General features: G+C 44.8%; 1 protein-coding gene and 1 long non-coding RNA gene across 23 annotated transcripts in view; one reads left to right on the top strand and one right to left on the bottom strand.

The window, feature by feature from the left end:
- Window positions 1–23,375, top strand: part of TNC (tenascin C) — a 154,475-nt gene that overhangs the window by 89,714 nt on the left and 41,386 nt on the right. For 12 of the 17 annotated variants that reach the window (XM_043530083.1, XM_043530084.1, XM_043530085.1 and 9 more), the window contains 9 exons: window positions 7,171–7,764; window positions 9,068–10,567; window positions 12,213–12,476; window positions 13,807–13,922; window positions 14,306–14,462; window positions 15,038–15,307; window positions 16,347–16,532; window positions 17,964–18,053; window positions 18,912–19,175. In XM_043530083.1, coding sequence (XP_043386018.1) covers window positions 7,302–7,764; window positions 9,068–10,567; window positions 12,213–12,476; window positions 13,807–13,922; window positions 14,306–14,462; window positions 15,038–15,307; window positions 16,347–16,532; window positions 17,964–18,053; window positions 18,912–19,175 — 3,310 coding nt within the window. In that variant the 5' untranslated portion in view covers window positions 7,171–7,301. Of the gene's footprint in view, window positions 1–7,170; window positions 7,765–9,067; window positions 10,568–12,212; window positions 12,477–13,806; window positions 13,923–14,305; window positions 14,463–15,037; window positions 15,308–16,346; window positions 16,533–17,963; window positions 18,054–18,911; window positions 19,176–21,882; window positions 22,243–23,375 lie in introns of all 17 variants that reach the window. The other 5 variants (XM_043530074.1, XM_043530079.1, XM_027819666.3 and 2 more) reach the window with 1 other exon arrangement.
- LOC119563837 overlaps window positions 16,859–23,375 on the bottom strand; it is a 55,915-nt gene continuing 49,398 nt past the window's right edge. For 5 of the 6 annotated variants that reach the window (XR_006286103.1, XR_006286105.1, XR_006286107.1 and 2 more), the window contains one exon: window positions 20,242–22,340. This is a non-coding gene — a long non-coding RNA (uncharacterized LOC119563837). Of the gene's footprint in view, window positions 18,200–20,008; window positions 22,341–23,375 lie in introns of those variants that run through there. The other variant, XR_005222469.2, reaches the window with a different exon arrangement.

Genomic DNA, 23,375 nt, shown 5'->3' with positions numbered 1-23,375 from the left:
CAGAGGTAGTCAAGGACTGTTGTTACAAATGATCATTTCAGCTCCCTGGAGTGATTTCATTTAGTCTGCTTTTCACTGAGGATTTCCCACTAGGTTCTTAGGCCTTTTGGCATCTCGGGTGGAAAGAGAGAGTATTTTTCTAGGCTTAAATGTACAGCAGCAATGAGGAGACGTGATTAGTTCAGAACTGTTCACTTGTTGCCTGGCTGCATCTTACATTCTTTAAAACATTTCAATACCCTCTACTCCCTGGCCTACCTGTGCTCGAGAAGATGATGCAAGGTCAAGGGCCCTGGCACAGCCGTGATATTAGCAGATTTCCTTTAGTTGGGTTGAGGCTTTTGAAGCTCTTCCTTGTGAAAATCCACCCTGGCAGCCACTTTTCAGTTGCTAATCCTTGGGAATGAGGTCACTCGCACCACATTAGAAAGTGCCTGAGCTTTACCATTTCCCCAAGTCCCGAAAGGGAAAATATCCCAGAGCAGGGCAATTCCTAGTATGAGTCTTCTGTGCCTGTCTGGTGGAAAGAGACAGAGAGACAAGGACACCACAAACCAGGGACACCAATGCTCACAGCTGGCCATTTCTATGCACCCCAATCCTTGGGGTAACTGGGGGCCAAATTAGCCCCTGGTGCACGTTTGAGAAGCCCTGAGTCCTGATAACCCTCAGAGGGCTGCTATGGAGTCAGCGGTTAGCAGAGTACAAAGTGCACCATTTTATGCTTTCTATGCCAAGGGGTGCCACAGAATATGTGTAACCAGCTCTATGCCAGCTGACGATCTAGCCCAATGTTTTCACTCTAGATTTTAACAAAACATGCAGAAATATAAAATATGTTGACACTATTTGTTCCCATCCTCTCGGGATGGTGACAGTGTCAGCATGGGTCTAAATATATGTGTGCACATCTGTGAATTTAATTTCCCTATTGTGACATGTGGCAGGTGTCTGAAGAAATCGTCTCAGGTTTTGCCTTCTTCAGTGCAGGCGCCGCAGAGGGATTTGTTACCTCCTACAGTTCCTCACCCGCTGCAATCTGCCTTGATTAAAACCACACAATGTTCTTTTTGGTATACTTATATCGCCATGTGTCCAGAAATCCTCTGACGGTCCTGCCACTCCTTCTGAATTTACAGAATGAACCAAAAGATTCTCTAGAATTATAAGCTGTGAGACCATAAATTTCTCTTCAAACCTGGTAGCTTCCAACTAATTTCTTTTTTGGAAAATATTAATAGATTGTGTTTCCTTAGCAGCCACTGGGAGTCAGGACTCCTGGGTTCTGCAATCATCATAAATATTGTTTCCATTTTCACTTAAAAACATAGGTTTCCTATGTTTAAAAAAGTGAAAAAAATTCAGCTTTCAACAACCAAAAAAATACAATGCTTTGAGATCCTCAGAGGTAAGGTGCTGCTATGTAAAAGAAAAGTGCTGTTTTTCTTGGTATTATGGAGAGTCCATCTCCCTTCCATCATATATTATTATTATTATTTATTATTCATTGATGGCGATCAGTATTTTATGGAGTGTTTCTTCAGGCATTTCCCCCATTTCTTTTCTCATAATCATCAAATGTCAACAAGTCATTCTTTCATGGGAAGTGTGCGTATTTTCTTCTGAACCCTATCAATAGTAATTCCGAGTCAGCCAAAGGGGTTAGTTTGAAACTGATGGAAGCTTCTTCATCCGCCACCAGAGGCTAACTCTGCTGCCTCTACCGTGCTTCATTGCGTCAGCTGGTCCAGTTGCATGTCAATAGTTGCTTTAGCGTTCCCTCCGCCTAAGTTAAAAACCAGGACTCTGGTCATGGCCTCTGCTCTGTATTCTGAATGCCTGGCTGCAATTCACTTAATTCCTAAAGCATAGGTCCAAGGCTCTAACAGTGCGATGTTGAGGCAATAGCTTAGGCTGGTGTAACTTCTGGGTCAGGTACTGTCGCACTTAATCTTATGGCTTCCTTGAAAAACAAAATGGTCCGCAGTGACTCTCTGCCATCTTCTGCACAACGCTACTGCCACGGCAACTCTCTTGTTAAATCTTTATGCGATCTCTTCAGCCTACCAGTAGAGAGGGTCTGAAATAGAGGATTCTGTTTTAACTCCTCCTGCCCCCTCAATCCTGGTGGCTTAGTTGCCGGTCATGGATGTTAGGAGTAACATTTTCAAAAGCTCCTTCGGCTTAGGCATTTAAGTAAATGAGAATTAGTCTCGAAGTCACTTAAATGCTTTTGGAAATTTGACCCCAGGCCAGGAAAATCTGACTCAGTATGAAGTAAAGAGAATGGCTTTGATCAGTTCAGCAATGTTGTCAGCTTTACGAGCAATGGGCTGGACTGAGCACTGAAGTCAGTGGAGTAATACTACTGTGAAAATAGTGTCAGAGGAGAATCAGGCCCAGTGTGTGTTTATCTGACATTAGTCTTTGACTCAGGCTGGGTGCTATAAGCCAATGCCTGTTTGTCAAGCTATTCCAAGATCTCTAGACTGGTATATCCAACCTAACCAGAGGCTAAGATACTGGCTCAGGTTTATTCATACCTAACCCTAAAGAGCTCGTCTCTAAGAAGATGGTCTCGTTAGAAAATATTCTGCCTTGTATTTCCTATGCCGTATATTTTTCTTCCCTTTTCCCCTCCCCCACCAATTGCTTTAGGCCAAAATCCTGGTCCTTACACATCACATTTGTTCCATGCAGAAATCCTAAATTACATCAATGGGATTTCTGTATGCAAAATAAGTGTAGACTAGGCATTAGTCTAGCCCACAGTGTAGACCACAAAAGAGAATTATGCCTATAATGCATTTTGTATTGTGGTGGCTATTTTTCATGATTCTGCTATATGTTAGCTGGATGAAGTCTGCAGCAAAGTATACGGACTAGTGAAGAATGGGAAGAAAGGGAAAAGAAAAAATAACCCTGCAGTCCAGATGGGATTATTTTCCCAATCAGAAACAAAATGTTTGTCCTATTTCATTACATTTTAACTAAGAAGCCTAATTATTATTGTTAATAAAAAACATGTAAAAATGCAAACTGCATTCCTGGTGGTTGTTTTTTTCAGATGTACTGTGTCTAGAGCTAAGGAAACGAGTGACAAAAATAATACATTTAGAATATTTATGACAGATGGTTCTGCTAAAGGTCACCGATCAAGGGCTTGATTGCTAACCTGTACTCATAAGATTCAGGGTATGGCTACGCTGCAGTCACAAGGTGTGACTGCAGCTCGAGTAGACATACCCAAGCAGAGACAGCAAGTGGAGACAGAAAGACAGATGAGGGAGCATAAAGAAACAATGAAACAGTATTAGTCAGCATGATGGGCTGTGGGGGTCAACCCATCAGGTACCTAATCATTGTCGAGTTTTTTTGTTGGCATTAGGGCAGGATTGAGCACTTGGTGAATAAGGGCTGTTGCATCTGGGCCCTCTTTTGCAAACTCTTTCAAGCTTTATAACCTGCCGTACATTAAAATATCTCAACCCTTGAGGTCTATAGTGAGAAATATTTAGGAGATATCTACACTGGATTATATGTCTGTAACTTTTGGATGCTGACTTGCATAGCAACAAGAAACATCATAGAGGGGGATTGAGGGAGGAAAACAAAGAGCAAATGCTGCAGGTTGCTTGGCTTACATCTTTCGCTTTTTAAATGTCTGTTCCTGGGTGGTCACTAGTGGCCAGAACTGTTGAGTAAACATGCTTGAAGGGTGGGAGTTGCAGGAAGGAGTGTTGCCTTTGTTGTTCCAGCCAAAAAATAGATAATTTATAAAGTACTGTGTGGAAATTGCCTGGTAGATTAGGAAAGATCGCAGATCCAAGTGGGGAACTCGGCTCCCCAAGCCGGATCCTTGTCAGATCAGACAAGAAACACCTGATCTGAATCAGCCGAGATACACTGGAATCCTGCGCTCTGCTTCAAAGCACAACGACCATGACTCAGGCAGCGTGGAGTGCTTCTTCCAGACCACCCCTGAAGAATGTCAAAAAGATGTCAGTAGGGATGAAGTCTTCCAGAGTCATCCTCCAGCTGGGAGGCTTAATTGATTCGGTCTGAGGCACCTACAATAAAACTGCATATGATCTTGTGACTCTTCTACAGTGGAGTGACAGTGGCCCACTAAGAAAACAGGTTTTTCAGTTTCCAGCCACATTCCAAAGACACAATTAATACAGTCACAGAGCCATATTCAACTCCCATTGAGGTCAATGGGCATTGGGCTGCATCCATATCCCTTTAGGCTGGGATTTTGCAAGAGGCCTAAGAGAGTTAGGTGCTCAAACCTTTTGAAATCTGTTAGGAGCTGGATGCCTAACTTTCCCGATGTCTTCTGACTAGCCTTAAACTCACGAGAATTAGGATGACATTATAGGGGTATAATATTGACCGGTGAGTATTGTTTACTAGTTTGGAACATGCATGGGAGCAAGTAGAGGAACATAAGGAACTGGGCTATTTGCTATGATTAGGTGCCTGTTATATTAGTTTGAGGCCTTGTGGGAGGAATTATACTAAAGGCTGGATTTTAGCTCTAATCACAGCAAGCTTAATAACTCAGTTACTTATGTCCACCTACTTGCCTCCCTGCGTGTTCCAAACTAATACACACAGGTCCATATTATATCCCTATAATGTCATCTTCATTCTAGCGAGCTGAAGGTTAGTCAGAAGATATCAGGAAAGACGGTAGATCAACATGCCTAAGACCCCTTTCTATATCCCAGCCTTCACTCTGTTGTTGATCCTTTCACCAGCCAGTTCCTAAATGTAGCTAGGTGTTTGTCCGTCAGTATCTTGTTGTCAATTTGGACAATAATTTTGCTTATACACTGAGCAAGACATGGCTAACATCTGACATAGACATCTCCCAAGAAACTCTAAACACCAACAGATAACTTGTGAGACAATCGAGGTCTCGGGGTAAAATACATAGCGTACCTGGGATCTCCGCTTCATCATTTGTAAGACACTTTGAGATCCTCAAGTGGAAACTGCCGTGTAAGTCAGAAAAGGCCTTAAGCACCTACGTAAATCCTGACTTCACTGGAATTCAAGGACAAGTATGAAATAAGCCTGTTTTTAAGTACTATCCTGAGTAGGGATACTTGCATGACCCGGAGCCCCATTTACAGATGGGCCTAGGTCACAAATTGAGATGTAGATCTAGATCTGAACTTCACCAACCATTGGGAGTGTCTGGCTCAGGACCACCTCTATTATTATTTACCTGGTGACTTTTTCCAGCACAGAAGCTGGGTTCAAACACTTTTGAACAAACAGGGAAAGTGCTGGAGAATGATTCAAAGCTGAATGGTTTACTAGACAGAGAATAAGATGTGGTTGCACCTTTTATGGTTCTGATTTATTTCCTAATAAAAAAGATATAAAGTTCACTCTTTGGGAGCCCTGCTTTGTCTATGCAGAAAATGGACCTGGATAAAGGAGGCTGGGGTATTCTTGTCCTCCTGTTGTAAAAGCCACCGGAATTGCATGGGGAAACAAAATTGATCTCTACACTTCATGGGAGGCAAAGGGCCATGGAAGCTGGTTACCCAGCTGATATCTATTGCCATCAGAGCCTTGGGTATCAGAGTCTTTATTGCTGTTTGGGGAATTACCAACACAAAGAAAGAGAGGCCACGTCCAGTCATGGGCCAACAACTGATCTATCCATTTAACAAGACTTTTCTGGGAGTGGAAAGCAACACAAAAATTAAGGTATTTATTAGGGAGTGATTGCATAGCCTGCCTAGCAGTCTCTTTGAGTATGTCGGTCTGAGAGAAGAAGGGCTAATTCTGAATGGACGAAGACTGGGGGGAAGGGAGCGGTTATTTTTTTTTTTATCTGCTCTCCAGTTCAGCCCGCTTGAAATTCACCTCAACATCTTTTTTTTTCCCCTCCCTAATTAAAAAAGAATGACATGCAGGAAGGGCTGTTCTGGCCCAGCCAAGTGGCTGTGGCTAAAAGTAGGTACTTTAAGGATAGCTGATGAAAGATCAGACATTGGAAAATGGTGCCTGGTGAAAGGAGTCACCTGTTGCTGAAAAGACCTGTTCGCACCTGTGTCAATGTGAAGCTTTCTCTTTCTCTTGAAGGGCTCAGGTATATCAAAGGGGTTTCTTTCTTTCTTTCTTTCTTTCTTTCTTTCTTTCTTTCTTTCTTTTCTTTTCTTCTCCCAGTTATTCCCCCGCACACCTGTCTGGTCTCCTACCCTTCCAAGAGATTGATGTAGCTCAGCACAGTTCAAGATACCTGCTACACTTGAACTAATATCTGTTTCTCCCAGTATATACGATGGCCTGGATCCTTAGCAGATGTAAATCAGTGTGGCTGTGAAGAAGATATCAAAGTCCATAAGCTTGACTCTTCGTCTGAGAACACATTTACTTCACTGCCATAAACCAATTCCTTTGCGGGGGTCTATATAAGAAACACATTAAGTCTTGACATTGATCCCCTTGCTACCCTCCAAGTCAATTGTAAATAAAGGGAAACAGTTGAAATGGGCTTAGTGGCTGTGACGTGCTGGATGACACATGATTTAGGTCTCAAATGGCCTGATGCTTGTTAGGCTGAGACCACTTGGTTGTTGGGTGAGAGGAGGGAGGGATTCTTAGTTTCTTACTAGAATGACATCAAAATGTAGAATTTCCATTTGTTTTTAAAGGAAATCATCTTGATTTTTGTGTTTTGATTAGTTCTGCTTCTTACCCTTATAAAAACAGAGTATCCTTCAGTAATAGCCCCCAAACTTACTGCTCACAATACTTCTTTCAGGGGGCCGGATTCTTACCTCGAGTGCACATGGACAGTGCCCATTGTCAGCAATGGAATTTACATGTGTGCACCGGTGGGTAGAATTTTTGTCAGCAGTCTTGGTTTCCGTTCTTGGCCCTGTAAATCACTTAAACTCTCTGTGGCTCGGTATGTTCACTTGTAAAATGGGGACTCATTTGCAAGTGCACCAGGGTCTTGGATGGAAGGGGATGGATTGTGGTGGTGTTTAAATGCAAGCTCAGTGACTTGAAGCTGACCGGCTCTTGATGTCAGCCGTGGTGCCCCTGAACTCTTTATCAGGCCTCCCTGCTTTCAGTATTGTGGATCTTTAATTGGGAGGTGCAGTGGTGACTCATTCTGTGCAACTTTCATTGTTGTTATAGGGGGAAAGTACAGCAGGAAGAGAAGAGAAATAGAATTTTGTTTGGAGCTGGCTCTCCAAATTCTTCTCCGCACTGTGAAAGCAAAACGGCATTGAGGAACCAACAGTGTCCCAAAGGAGCCGAATATCACCATGGGGCTTCCCGTGCAGGTTTTGACCTGTGCCATCATAGCTTTGCTACACCACCATGTCAACGGTGGGCTCATCAAGAGAATTATCCGGCAGAAGCGGGAGACCGGGTTAAACGTGACCTTGCCAGAGGATAACCAGTCTGTGGTCTTTAACCACGTCTACAACATTAATGTACCCATGGGCTCCCTCTGCTCTGTGGACTTGGACTCAGCTAATGAGGATACAGACCTGAAGCCCCAGGTTGAGCCAAGCAAGACCTACCAGGAGCACACGGTGAATGAGGGGAACCAGATTGTCTTCACACACCGCATCAACATCCCCCGCCGGGCTTGTGGCTGTGCAGCTGCCCCTGACATCAAGGATCTGCTGAGCAGACTGGAAGAGCTGGAGGGGCTGGTATCCTCTCTACGAGACCAGTGCTCCAGCAGCTCTGGCTGCTGCCACAGCGGCCTAACAGCAGAGGGTAAGACGGGTGGGCGAAGCTGCTGCATAGCAGAGTCTGGCTCCTGGCTGCAAATAAATATTAGAGCTTGTTGAAAAACCGGGGAAAATGAACCCCATTCATTCTGAAGTGCCATCAAAATTGGAAATATTTTTGACCAGCTTGTGAAATGGTAAGATACATTTGCAAGACTTGGATTATTCACAGGCCATAGCCAGACAACTGTTGTTCATGAATCCCTTTGGTTCATGAATCACCCGGTTCATGGATCCCTGTGGGGCTTAGGCTGCAGATAAGCAGCCACAGGCCTAGAGGGAGACAGCAGCAGGTGAGGCCAGAGGCTGAAATATGGGCACTTTGGGAGCTCTTATCCTGAACACGTAGGTGTCTGGATTAGGGTTTGGTGGGAGTTTTGTGGATCGCAGCGCAGCCAAAACTGGGGCTTAGGTGCCCAAGTACCTTTGTGCATCTGGGCTTTCAACAAAGCCATGCTTTATAACAGCAGCTGAGAATCAGGCCCTATATTCTTATGATTATCATTTTGCAAGGACAGAAAGTATTATCCACTGGCCTGGCCGGAAATCCATCAGCGGGTTGTGCCTGTCGACTTCAAAGTGCTGCACAGACTCTAATTCCTCTTCACTGCCTCCCCACTCCATCTTATCCCCATGTTACAGATGGGGTAAATGAGTCCCTGAGACTATATATGCCCAAGGCAGCACAGCCAGTGTGTTTGTACAGCACCTAGCACAATGGGTCCCCATTCTTGGCTGGCCGATAGGTATTACTGTAATAAACATGATTAATAATAAATAATACATTTTAAAATTCTTACCATTATCTCTTTTTTTAAATTTCAACATACCTCTGCTCTTGTTGGGTTTGGTCGGGGCTGTCAGAGCAGCAGAATGAAGTGTGAGAAGCCATTTTCAGAGTATATTTGGCACAACCCAAACCTGAAGGGTTTAATCTAACACAAAACTTTTGGATATTTATCCACGCCAAATTTTTTGAGATTCACCCAACCCTTAATCACTATGTGATATTTGTGTGAGCAGGCCACGAATCCAAGCTTACTATCCACATTGGCACCATCCCACTACTGCCACCATTATCATTTTTTAAGAGAAGAGGTAACAGTTGTCCTTGGGTTCAGTGGATGCTTACCCCTGCCATTTTATACAAGATTATAAAATTTTGTAACCCTGACCCGTGCCCTACGAGCGGTACCAGAGTGTTCTTAGTAACAATCTTGTGTGTCTAACTTCTGTGACGCACACCACAACCCGTTAGGTATAATGAGTTTTCTGATTCATTGATACAGGGCAAGTGGACACCACGCCGTATTGCAGTGGACGAGGGAACTACAGCACTGAGCACTGTGGCTGCATTTGTGAACCTGGCTGGAAAGGACCCAACTGCTCAGAACCAGAATGCCCGAACAATTGCAACAACAAAGGCCGCTGTGTCAATGGAAAATGTATCTGTGATGAGGGCTTCACTGGGGAGGACTGCAGCCAGCTCACCTGCCCCAATGACTGCAGTGACCAAGGCAAATGCATCAATGGTGTCTGTCTGTGCTTTGAGGAGTACACCGGTGAGGACTGCAGTGAAGAGCTTTGCCCGGTGGCATGCAGGGAGCATGGAAAGTGTGTGAACGGTCGGTGTGTGTGTGATGAAGGCTTCACCGGTGAGGACTGCAGTGAGCCACTCTGCCCGAACAACTGCAATAACCGTGGGCGCTGCGTGGAGAAAGAGTGTGTGTGCGACGAAGGCTACACAGGTGAAGACTGCGGCGAGCTTATCTGCCCCAATGACTGCTACGACCGTGGCCGCTGTGTCAATGGGACCTGCTACTGTGAGGAGGGCTTCACCGGGGAGGACTGCGGGGAGCTTACCTGCCCCAACAACTGCAACAACAATGGCCGCTGCAGTAATGGGCTGTGCATCTGCAATGAGGACTTTGTGGGCGACGACTGTAGCGAGCGGCGGTGCCCCAAGGACTGCAACAAGCGGGGGCGCTGCGTCAACGGGAAGTGCGTGTGCAACGAGGGCTTTGCTGGCGCCGCCTGTGGCCAAGTGAAGTGCCCCAAAGATTGTAACAACCAGGGCCGCTGCGTCAACGGGCAGTGTGTGTGCCAGGAGGGCTTCATGGGCGAAGACTGCAGTGAGTTGCGGTGTCCTAGCGACTGTAGCAACCGGGGCCGCTGCGTCAATGGGCAGTGTGAGTGTGACGAGGGCTTCACAGGCGAGCACTGCAACCAGCTGAAGTGCCCCAACGACTGTAACAACCGGGGGCGCTGCGTCAACGGGCAGTGCGTGTGTGAAGAGGGCTTCGTGGGCGAGGACTGCGGAGAGCTGAGGTGCCCCAACGACTGTAACAACCGGGGGCGCTGCGTCAACGGGCAGTGTGTGTGTGAAGAGGGCTTCGTGGGCGAGGACTGCGGAGAGCTGAGGTGTCCCAACGACTGTAATGATCACGGGCCCTGCATCAATGGGCAGTGCGTGTGCGACGAGGGGTACATGGGGGAGGACTGTGCTGAGCTGAGGTGCCCCAATGACTGCAACAACCGGGGGCTCTGTGTCAACGGGCTGTGCCAGTGTGACAGTGGGTTCACTGAGATCGACTGTAGCCAACAGCGGTGTCCCAGTGACTGCAACAACCAGGGGCTCTGCGTCAACGGGCTGTGCCAGTGCAATGAGGGCTTTCAAGGAGTGGACTGCGGTGAGCGATCCTGCCCCAACAACTGCAATGACATGGGCCGCTGCGTTGATGGGCAATGCATCTGTGATGATGGATACGAAGGGGATGACTGCTCCAATGGTAGGTTTTAGTGTTGGTCTCAGCCAGCCAACCACCCTTAAATTACCCTCTATTTGTCCGTCAGCGAATGGAGATTTAAGGGTATTTTTTAGAAAGCCGGGGTCTGATTCGGATCTTGTTTACGATGGTATAAACCAGGAATGACCCCAGTGAAGTCACTGGGGTTAAGGCAGCATTTGGCCAAGTGACCAGAATTCTTGTTATCTCTACTGTTCTTGGGTCTAATAGTTTGATGACCAAAAGGCTAGCGAGGCTAACACTGTAGCTATGTTTCTCACCTGGTATAAGTCTGTACAGTTCCCATGGACTTCAGTGGCTATGCAGCGATTTACAAGTAGCTGGCAATATGGCCTCCTGCATTTTTACTTTCCCATGACACTTCTTCTGTTGTATTCTTCTGTACTGGTTGTAGCTAAAATACATCTGCTCAGCCATGGGGAAAGCAAAGAGTCCTAGAACTAGGGAGTCAGCTGGATTTGCTAAGGGAAGTAGCTTGTTAAAGTGTAGAGGGAGCTTTGACTCGAAAATAAGACTTGTGGCCCTCCAGGAATACTGGAGTATAGGCTAAAGACTTCAAAGGTTGACAGCCTGAGTTCTGCATATTTCTGATAGCCAGGTTGCAGATTAAAGATAAGTTTCCTATGTCTGATACCTCTTGTTCATGCTGAACTGGGAAAGTGGGGGTTTGCATCTGCAGCATAGCAACTGTTTCAGGTGTACAGAACAGGGTGCATGCCACGCTGTGGCACCATGCAAGGAGAGACCAAGGAGCTCAGTTGGTTGACTGCTCCTTGGGAGTAAAGCAACCTGTGGAATGGGCAGTCTTGGCTGCCATCCCCTCTGACTTGCTGGTCAGCAAAGCTGAGTCAGCACTGGGAGTTTTGTCATTTGCTGTTAGCACAACCTATGGCCCTTAAGACAACTTGCAGTCACTCCTGTAGGAGTTTCAGAGGGGCAGCCATGTTAGTCTGTATCAGCAAAACAAAGAGGAGTCCTTGTGGCACCTTAGAGACTAACAAATTTATTTGGGCATAAGCTTTCCTGGGCTAAAACCCACCTATTTTCCACTCCATGCATCTGATGAAGTGGGTTTTAGCCCACGAAAGCTTATGTCCAAATAAATTTGTTAGTCTCTCAGGTGCCACAAGGCCTCCTCGTTGTTTTTCCAATAGGAGTTGTAACTCTTGGGCTATGAAACCCTGCTGTGTTCCTTTTGCTCCACATTGGCACCATCCCACTACTGCCACCATTATCATTTTTTGTCCCTGTGGTGACATTTCCAATTCTTTATCTCCTCCAGTTTCCTCCCAGCAGAAGAATCCTGAGTCTTAGTTTGATCTCCCACCCATGAAAATCTGGAATAATTCCTCTGAAATTGTTGAAGTAATTCCAGATAGCTGGCCTCACCCAAGCTGACAATAGGATTTGAACCCAGGATCTTCAGCTAAACTCATGGGCCATTAGCACTTGAGATAAGTCACTAAGTCCCCTAACAGGCAGCTCTGGTGGCCTTATAAACCTCTGTGCATCAGCCATTAGAGGGGGGCGTGTAGTACTATGAACAGGGGTTGCATACGGGTGTGACAGCAGAAATTGGCCCACTGTCTTAATGTCTCCATTGATTTTTTTTTTCTCCCCCTGGCAGTGTCCTCTCCAAGCGACTTGACAGTGACAGACGTGACAGATCAGACCGTCAATCTGGAATGGAAGAATGAGAATCTAGTCAATGAGTATCTCATCACCTATGTTCCTACCAGTGTTGGTGGCCTAGAACTGCAGTTCAGGGTGCCTGGAAACAAGACATCTGCTACCATCCGTGAACTGGAGCCTGGTGTGGAATACTTTATCCGTGTGTTTGCCATCCTAAAGAACAAGAAGAGTATTCCAATCAGTGCCAGGGTGGCAACCTGTGAGTTTAAAATAATTACAAATCTCTATATTTGACCATCTCTCTGCTCCCTAATATACATTTACTTGTCTCTTTTCTTTTCTTTGGGACTTTTCTTTTTTTTATTGTTCTTTCTCGTTTGTATTCCACTTAAAGTCTGGACCAAGCCAGAGTCTCCTCAGTTTTCTTTTCCAATCTCTTCTTGCAATGGTATGCCTTCAAAACGATAGAATTACAGTACTGGAACTTTCCTGCTCTGCATGAAGCCTTCCATTGAATATCATTGGGTTCCTGTAAGCCAAAACTCTGTCTACTGTCATGACAGGCTACAGTTTAAGGCTTTGGGACTCCACCTGTAAAATCGTTTTCATGCATCCACGTAAAAGCATTTGGCTCAGTACTATTGTAATTGGATTTTCAATGCTTCCAAGTACAAATCACTTTCATTGCACATCTGTCTCACCTTTCTCTACGATATCTCAATGCCTTTCACTACTGCAAGGTTCAGCCTCTTGTAAGGCATGCCATGCCATACCATACTATTCTATACCCATGGCCCTTTAGCCCTATAATAACACTATTATAAGCTGTTGCTGTAGAATATTATGCTTTATTTTTAAGAGTAATGTGCACCATCAAAGCCAGATTAAATAAGTGCATTCACTCTTCATTATCCTCATGTTTCAGTCTTGCCACCCAAATATGCTCATATATTTCCAATTGGCCCACTTGAGAAAGCAAAGGCATTGTGGGTATATATAATATATTTGATTTATTGCATGCATGTGCTAATTACTGTGCTTGGAAAGGTTCTACGGAAGGGAACTATCACCTGTAAGTAGAAGGGCTAAAGTCTGATCTCTCCTTTAACATGTAGTGCTGCAGTGTACCACAGAACTGCTAAATTGGCAAGTACATAGCTATGCATGTCTCTTAAAAGGCACCAACATATCTGTGGGTGTGGCGGATATTTTTGGGGGGGTTCTGGAAATCAAGGATGATTAAAAAGCCCTTGTGGCTGGAGAGGTGGGAGGGAGGAGTCAGGATGGTGGATAGATTTTCCTATCGTTTGGGTCCCAAATTAACTCTGGCATCTTTGGGGACAGAAAAAAAGTCATCCATCCGTCTACAGAACCCACCTTTGCTATCTGTCCACCGTGTGTTTGTTCATTGTACTAGTTGCCTATCTCTCTATCTATAGCACCCGTCACAGTACTATGTAAGCATCTTGGAGTATCTCAAAACATCCCCAGTGATTTTCACCACGGTACTCGTTTGTGAATACCTAGTTTTCTGATCTGTGGGAACACTAGGATCCATGTAGCTACCCTCTTGCTGTTTCTCCTCATAGATCTGCCTGCTCCTGAAGGTCTGACATTCAAATCCATCAGGGAGACATCTGTGCAGGTGGAGTGGGATCCTCTGAACATTTCATTTGATGGCTGGGAGCTCGTCTTCCGAAATATGGTAAGGAAAAAGCTCATCCCGTGATGCCTCCGTGTACAAGTGCAGAGTGTTGGGCTTCTTTTATGCTGCATTCAAACTAGAGCTGGCCAGAGAATGCCCATTTTATTTCACAATAACTTTTGAGGGTTTAAAATTCATTTTTGTTCCTCATTGGAATGAAAACCAAACTTTTCCAATGTTTCCACAAAATGGAATTGTTCCAAAAGGTCTGTTTTTGGATTCAGTGCTGTCTCCCTGGAAATGATCGGAGAGTCCCTCCATGGACCTCGGAAACCTTCCCATCAAAAACTTCATTAAAATCAGTTTGTCTTCAGGAAACTTTGGATGAATAAAAAAGCAGTTAGTCCAACTTTAATTTTAACCAAGTGCCTTGTGTGTTACAGAAAAAGGAAGATAATGGGGACATAACCAACAGTTTGAAGAGACCAGACACATCATATATGCAGCCAGGTCTGGCACCAGGACAACAGTATAACGTGTCCCTGCATGTAGTGAAAAACAAAACCAGAGGACCTGGGTTGTTTAAAGTGTTTACCACAAGTAAGTACTATTCTGTTATTTGGTGTACTCTGTGGAGATGCTAAACTAGAGGCAAACCAAGCCACACTTTCAAAAGTTTCTGCTTTTGAAAACACATAGCCGGGAAGAACTGAAGTAGCTGACACAAGGAATGAATGGGTTACCTGTCTGGGGAGGAAAGGAGATGTTTCTTCCAGCTGGCCGTGGGCCAGCATACACTTTATTCCCATTCAGAGAGTGCAACAAAGTGAAACAGGCTCTGCATCCTTAACCCACCACATGGAAACTATTTGGCACCAGCAAGAGTCCTCGTGCAGCTGAAGAACTTGCTTGGACTGCTGCTTATCCTTGCTGTGCCGGTGCAGGACCGGCTCAGTATACATCCCTTTTCCTTCCTGTGTAACACAGCACTTTCCATCTGCATCGGTAGAACGTTAAGGGCCATAAGGAAGTTGACATGAAGATGAGTTTCAGCTAATAGGAGCCACGTATTTGAACTTTGCTTTGATTCAACTATTAAGGGTCAATGTCCAGACTGTGTTTGATCTCTCTATGATGAGATCAGAAAATTCATGTTTTTCCTCTTTCCTTAACAGAGCTTGATGGCCCAAGCCAGATTGAGGCAAGAGATGTGACAGACACCACAGCTTTAATCACATGGTTCAAACCTTTGGCTGAAATTGATGACATGGAACTCACCTACGGACCAAAGGATGTTCCAAGGGACAGGACGACCATCGACCTCTTTGAGGATGAAAGCCAGTACTCCATTGGGAATCTGAAGCCTCACACAGAGTATGAGGTGACGCTGATCTCTCGGCGTGGGGACATGGCCAGCGACCCTGTGAAGGAAATCTTTGTCACAGGTAAAGAGCTTGTTCAGAGACGGTCATAGCTTCTTGTCTTCTGCTCTACTCCAATCACCATCAACACATCCATGTGAATTAGCTGTAGCATGTTGCTTCACTTCACAGTTGTTATGCCAGCACAGCACTGTACCAGTCATAGAGGTTTATGGAAGTCGAGTAAAATTTTCGAAAGTGACTTAGGAACCTAGCTCCCATTGCTTTTCCAAGATACTTAGGCTCCTAAGTGCCTGCATCTCTTTTGAAAATTGAAATTAGGTTCCCAGATCCTTTAGGACCTTTAGATACCTTTACCCTGAATCTCCCGTTTCCCCCACCATCACCACCACCAAACAGTGTTCCTCCTACCTTATCTGCCTGCCTGTGTGTTTATTGATCTAAAGTTTTCCTATAACCGCCATTACCACAGTGCCTAGTTCTGAACAGATGCATTATTCTGCCTACATCCATTGTGGATTAGAAGAGAACTCTTTTTTTTTCCTTCCTGGGTCCCGGGAATCTCTGCCTGCTTTGGTTTTTAATTCAGTTTCACCTTTGGTTATGCTGGGAATGCTTTGGTAAAAGGTGTGCATTTTAGCATGCAGTCATGGTTTGGATCTGTTAATGGAGCCATATGACAATGCTGGGGAATAAAAGGAACAAGGAGAATGAAATCTTCTTTTGCCCCAGGGTGGAGTTGTTTCACCAAAGCAGGATTTGAGTCCGTTATGGGAGTGAATTATGACAGCTCATGGAATTTTTAGATAAAATCCTTATTTCACTCCAAGAGATGAGACTCCTTTAGGCCAGGGTTGGAGTGTATCTTCTGAATACTGAATTCCAGGGCTGGTCAACCATTTCCCATCACACCTTTAATGTGATGGAAAATTGGGTTTTCGATTAAACAAAATGAAAAAATTTCACAGGAAGTGTCTGCTTTCCTTGAAGTGGTAACTTCTGTGGGAAAATTGATCTTATCTTGTAGATGGTACCATATGCCAGGCTTATGAATCATTCTTTCCTTCTGTCCTGAGAGAGAAAACCTTTTTTCCCTCCTCAGACTTGGATGCACCGAAGAACCTGAAGCACCTGTCGCAGACAGACAACAGTATCACCTTGGAGTGGAAGAACAGCCAAGCCAGCATCGATAACTACAGAATCAAGTTCGCTCCCATCTCAGGTGGAGACCATGCTGAAATAACTGTGCCAAGGAGTAACCAGGCCACGACCAAGGCTACACTCACAGGTAGGATCAAAGTGAGATTGTTGTTAATGTAACTGGCACCAGTAACCATCTGGAGATCTGACCTCCTATCATCACGATGCACTGTTAAGGTGTAAAGGCATGTAAGGGGTTACAAATAGAAGCCGGGTACCTGCTTGCCACATGGTTGATCTGGGGCAGGTCTCTAAAAACAAAGAGGAATCTACTGCATGGATAATGCCTTGTCCTCTCCCCTCACAGCTGTTGACTGTTTTGAAATCTTAGGTTAATAAAACTAGCCATGAATAAAGGGATCTTGAATTGAACCAGAGTTTGGGCTTTATTTTATGTCCCTAGCTGGTGCCTCAGCCCACCATAATATTTATATAATCACAACATAATTGCATCAATATTCAATAAGAGCATTGTTTTCATTAGGGTCTCATAAGCTATCTAGAGAGATCTGATCTTCCTTTGCTATGAATGGAACTTTCCCCGACACTAAGAATTATATCTGCACAACAGAGGAACAGGAGACCCACTTAGTGTAAAGGACTGTATCTTCTGAATGGATTACAAAGAATTTACAAAAATGTAGCACTATAAAGAGTCACATTGGAGAGATGAGAAGAGAAATGTGAATATATGAAAGAGACTTTAAAACCACACCAAAATCCATGCAGATTGGGATAATAAGTGTATTTGAATCTTTTATGGTAGAGAAGATATTCAGGATGTAAAAGACTTTGAAGGTGATTTACATACCAGGAGACTCTCATTTTTTACCAACTTGGGTACATTGTGTCTTTGTTCCTGTCAGGAGCCACATTGTCAGCTTGAGGGCCAGATTTTTAAAGGTATTTAAAGATGCGGATAGGCGCCTAGTGGAATTTTCAAATCAATTTTGAAATCACTGGCAGTTGATTTTGGGTAACTTTGAAATCTCTCTAGGTGCTCTCTGAATCTCCAGGCACCTAAATACCTTTAAAAATCTGACACCAAGGCTCCGGCTCCCCATGCCACTTTTGCACGTGCTTGCAGAAGTGAGTATGCACTTTTTTATGCTTGCAGGTTGACCTCTTGCCTGCAAGTTAGGCAGTTGGGATTTTCACATTCAACACAGAAGTCTGCACGCTCGTGCAGGTTACATTTATTTCAGTCATAATCTCTTTGAGGTGGGAATTGTCACTTTTTATGTGTTTGTACAGTGCCTAGCACACAGGGACCCTGATCTTGGTTGAAGTCTCGAGGTAATGCAATGATGTTAATAAATCACCAAGTTGACTGTGCATGCAACCGTTTTTTTTTTCCACATTGGAGGCCCACCAGAGAGTGTCTGAAAATTTGGCTCTTAATGTTCATAGAAAAGGAAAGATCTGGCCCACTATAGTTTTCTTATTAAAAACAAAACCAAGAAACCGTTTATCTAGCACCATCCCTAAACAGTGACACATCTCTACACATTCACCGTAGGTCTGAGGCCTGGAACTGAATATGGCGTTGGAGTGACAGCAGTGAAGCAGGACAGAGAAAGCGCTCCCGCTACTATGAATGCTGCAACCGGTGAGATGATCCTTTCTCTTGGCCACCCAGGGGGAAAGAGCAAAGAAAGCTGGAGCTGTTGAAGAGCCCCAGTTAGGGGCCAAGTGTAGACGTCTGGTAAATTGTGCAGTCCTTGTGGTCTCTTCCACTAAAAGTGAATGTGGTTGCTGGGGAAAAGAGAGAAGCCCACAAAATACAGTATAGTCCAGTTCTAAACGTATAAAATGTTAATAGTGGGTCCAATTAACCATTGGGACAGCTTAGTGAGGGATGTGGCAAATTCTCCATCCCTGGGAGTCTTTTACCCGGGATTGGAGGTCTTCTTAAAAACTTGCTCTAGTTCAATGGTCTCAACCTTTTTTGTACCCAGACCTGTTTCCGTACTGGCATCCCCCTTTCCGTTACCGCTGTGGGAAGGGCCGTGCGATTGCAACCCCCTGCTACCTGTCTGTGGCACCCACTCTCCCCATGACTGCCAGGCTGAGAACCTGTGCTCTAGTTTCATCACACGGGCTCAATGCTGGACTTACGGCTGAAACTGAATGCCTTTTAAAAAATGAATAAATGAGGGGGTCAGATTCTGCCTCTCCTCCATGCAGCCCTGTTGAAATGAATGTTAGTGAGGGAGATCTGGATTCAGTTTGGTTTGCACATAAACGGAACTTCACCTGCTACTATTTAGACCAAGGAATAGGGTCTGAAAGACATACAAAGGGAAATCAGGCTATCATTATACAGTGAATCTATTAAGGCAGCAAGAGTAATTATGGCTCTTTCTGCAGTTAGCTGAGAGAATATCCACATGGCAGTACACAGCTCCTGCCCTGAGGAACAGAAAAAATTCTGATGTATAAATAACCTCTGTGGTTTAATGTGCAGATCTGGATAACCCCAAGGACTTGGAGGTCACTGATAACACTGAAACGACCCTCTCCCTCCGCTGGAGAAGACCACTGGCCAAGTTCGACCACTACCGCCTCACTTACATTATCCCCTCTGGGAGGAAGAATGAAATTGAGATACCAGCAGATAGCACCTCTTACCTCTTGCGAGGGCTGGAGGCTGGTACAGAACATACCATCACCCTAGTGGCAGTGAAAGGCAGGCACAAGAGCAAACCCACAATGGTGAAGGAGTCTACTGGTAAGTAACAGCATCTGAATGGGTGCACTGTGTCAGATCCTCTTAAAGAGCGTGTGAGATGGTCCAAACAAAATGTCACCGGCTTTCCAAGACGCTGCTGGGGAGCAGCTTTGAACATGTCAGCTGGTTGTAAAAACCTGGTTTCTCTCTGTCTAGTGTGAAAGCCTAACTGAGGTAGCCATGCCTTTTCCTTATCCTTTTGTTTCTCTCCATCTCCTCTGTTGTGTGCTTGCTTATCCCTTAAGGTGACCCACACAATACACTTATTCTCCAGCAGGGAATGTACAACCTCGTTCTTTGCTTTAAATTGGACGATTTTGTGTGTGTCGGTCTAATGGTTTATTTTGTTTCCCTGCACTCTAGCAATCAAAGAAGGGGGAGAAAGATGTTAACAGCACACCCCTTTAACATTCCCCCCCACCACCTTAATTAATTTTCATTGCAGCCTTTCTTGACACTGGAAGCATCAAAACGTGGTTGGAGCCCTCACAATTCCACTTTTGCCTGTCACCATTTTTCTCTTTCAATAGGAGAGGAAAGCTGATGTCCTAATGTTAGTCTCAGTCCCTTGAGTCCATTGGATACCACAACTGCTACACTTCTCGATAAAAGAGAGCCCATTCATCCACCAGTATTCACCTTGAGCAGTACCCTATTCCTCAAGGAGTTTCTACTGAAGTCAGAGGGACTTCTTGTTGAGTAAGGAACTGTTCAGTGTGTAAATGGGGCCCAGAGATGGGGCTATGTCAGGCTATGGCCTTAGGGTAAAAGATAATCAGCTCCTATATGTTTTCAGGGTGTTTTATGTTTAAATATTGTGGGCTAGCACTCACCTGGTATAAATCAGCAGAGCTACACTGAAAACAGTGAGGTTACAACAGTTGGCACCAGCTGAAGATCTGGGCCTCGGAGTTTCATCTTCTTTCCTTCAATTCCATCTAAAGTACAAACCCATGCAAGAAATCCCAGATCTTACAAATTAGCAGTTGTAGACAAGAGAACATTGCCTGGTATTGCAAAGTCTGAAAACTGAAGTAGGCACCTTATTTTGCTGCCACACAGTCAATCCAATCCAACCCAACTTTATTTCCCATAGTATTTTTCATGCCAGCTGTACCTATAAATGCTATACAGAGTTTGGATAATTCAAGACAGCTGAGAGTTCATATGCTGTAAACATCCACATTAAGTAAATTGTATGATGAATAAATAAGGCCAGTAGCCAAGTGGGAGAAAACACAGCAGGCCCTGACACACAGAACAAAGCCAAAGGTCTCCACTGCAGGGATGAGCAAACCTTTGATCTTTCCAGGGTTGTTTCTCCCCCTTCTCTTTGAAGAATCTTCAGACCCTCACAAGAAATGCACATAGAGGGTGAAAAGGCTTAAACAACATACATCAGAAGGACCTTGATGTGGAGTTTCACAAGCTAGTCATGTCTAGCATCAGAATCAAATCCCCCCAAACCTTATTCTGTATCTTCTTGTGATATCTTAAAAAATGCATGAAAGCAGTGTAATTTTTTAAGCATTTGCTCTGGGCCGTGAATAAACCAAGAGGCTCCTGAAGCACCTGAGATGCAGCAGCACTCGTTGATGTAACCTATCTCTGGGATCTGTCCCTTGACTGGGGATGGATGCATCCCAAATGCATAAGAATCAGGGGCTGTAAAATAAGATCTTGTGGATATGTGAACTGGGGGCTTGCTGCTTTCATGATTCCGTCCATGTTCCAGCGTGTGTGAGATCCTCCAGTCCTCAGGCCAAGCAAAACAAATCTTGTTAGCTCTCACACTCTGCCTCAGGCGAGAGATGGCTTTTGCGCCGTTTCACCACGGGGCAGCGGGGGAGTGCTTGCTCTGAGCAGCAGGGAGCAGAGAGTATCTGATTCAAGTGGAAGGCACCAGGAGCATGACTAGGACCGAACTAGCTCTTTGTATTCTAGGAAGGATGCAGCGGAGGAACCCAGGGGCGCAGCTTGGAAACACTCGTTCATTAAAAGAGAGATTTGTCCTCCTCACTGGAAAAAAACAAACAAAAAAAAAGGAAACCAATTCACATGCAGCTTATAGAGTGCAACCTGCTTTAGGGCAGGGAGTATTTGCTTTCAAAGTTCCCTTCTTTTACCCATGTTGTGTATTTTAGTCTTTCTCCTTAATCCTCCCTGACTTCTGTTTGTTCAGTCAGGCCTGCAGAGGTCAGGGAGCCTTTGGTTTGGTTTGCAGGGTTTTTTTGTTTGTATCTGTCAATTATCTCCTACTGAAATCCTGTAAGATAGGCATTGCTCCTGTTGAGCTGAAGACATTATTTTCTTATGTGTTGCATGTCTGGCTGGTTCTCCCTCATACTTTCTTCAATCTCCCCCTGACAATATAAACAACATCCACCCCCTTTGCACGCAAGCGCGCACACACAAATTAAAAATCTTTGCAAATTGTGTAGCACGCTGGCAAAGAGTGTGTGTCACAATCTCCTTCAGTGGCCAGCCCATTAGTGGATAACAGTGAACTACTGCTACCAAGTAACGGAATGGATCCTTTAGCTCATGTGGTAGAGGTTTGTGCTTTGGTGCTGAAGGTCCTGGTTTCAAAATCTGCTTAGATGGTAATAAGTATGAAGTGCACAGTTCATTGACTTTTGTTCTTTTGAAAAAAAGGAAGGAATTAAGTATTTCATATTCTACCGTTTGCTTGTTTGTTTCTTTATAGCCACACATAGTCTAGATCTAAAGTGGGAGGCGACTCCTGGCCCAGATGAGTACTCTGGATCTGGGAGCTCAGAGGCTTCTGGGATGGGGGAGGATACGCTGAGGGATGTTGTGGTCTCCAATGTGACAGCGCATGGCTTTAGTCTCTCGTGGAAGGCGGACTCAGGAGCCTACACTAGTTTTGTGGTGGAGTACAAGGAGGTGGCATTGGCAGCTGGGCCCCTTGCAGAAGTCTTCATGCCTGGAGACTCCTTAGGCACTGTGATTGATGGCCTCCAGGCTAACACATCCTATAAAATCAAGGTGTACGGAATGATTGGAGGACAGCGCTCCCATCCTCTTGAAGCTGTGGCTACAACAGGTACATCCTTTCAGTTGTTAACTAAGGGGTCCCTAATCATGGTCCACTTTGTTAGTTGTTCCACCCAGGATCATGGTATATTTGCAGTTTAGAATGACCTGAGAAGCAAAGAGGAATAAGCCATGTATTAGCTGGAAAGGCCTTTTCTCCAGCATATCTTTCCAAATACATTTATGGAGGCAGAGAGTCAATTTGTAGTGTAACCACATAGCCCAGCTTTGAGGAAACTGAGCAGTCAGATTGCATCTTTGTTTCTCCCTGCTCCAGTTCTGGAGCGGTGCCTGAGCAGCATAATGTGGATGCTGGAGAAGGAGGGACAGTAGTATGTTATGCATGAGTGGCATGTGGAAATAAATGAATGGACTTTATAATAACTGAGTGCCCGCTTAACATTCCTCTGCAACAGTGCACAGATTGTTCAGTGACTACCGGCATGTCTTGGATGAGATGCTTTCTTGTCTATGGAAGTGAGTTACAGGTCAAGAGCTGAATGGGAGCATGGCTTGGAGAAGGCAGCTTCCTACTCTGTTGAATGACTAAAGAAGATTCTTTCTATCTGCTGAGGACCCTTGACAATATTCTGTGTCAGTCCTTCTTTCTCTTATGGCTTCTGCTTGTCTGAAGTTGCGTCCCCGTTTTCCCAAGCTCAAAGTAACATTATCAACAATGAATAGGTGAGTCAGCCTGACAGGAACCTGCAGTGGTTATCACTGAAAAGTAATTTGCCAACAGATGCTACACAGTTACCACATCGGATTCCTGTTTAAAACAGAGGCATAAATGGGTATTTCAGATATCAGTATCTAGTGACTACTGGCAATACAGAATTTTTAATGGTAGCCACTGTGGTATATTAATCCACCTTAAATCAGATCCTGGCCACCAATTACTTCCCCTTTGCTGTTCTGCAATGGTACAAAGCTAGCGTAACCATCTAGCTGAGACAGAAGAGAGGGATATATAAATGGAGGGCCCAAAATAAGATGGAGGTTTCATGGTTGACCCTGATGCCGAAATCCTATCTGGGGAGGGTGAGAGCCCTGAGGCATAGAACTTGGATTGATGGGAGACCTGGCACTGAATTGACTGTGGCCACCTCTTTCCAATAAATAAAGCAAAAGACAGAAACAAGA

Source organism: Chelonia mydas, chromosome 16, assembly GCF_015237465.2.
Source record: "Chelonia mydas isolate rCheMyd1 chromosome 16, rCheMyd1.pri.v2, whole genome shotgun sequence".
In the NCBI taxonomy this organism is placed as follows: domain Eukaryota; kingdom Metazoa; phylum Chordata; order Testudines; family Cheloniidae; genus Chelonia; species Chelonia mydas.
This window is presented reverse-complemented; position numbering and strand designations above follow the sequence as displayed.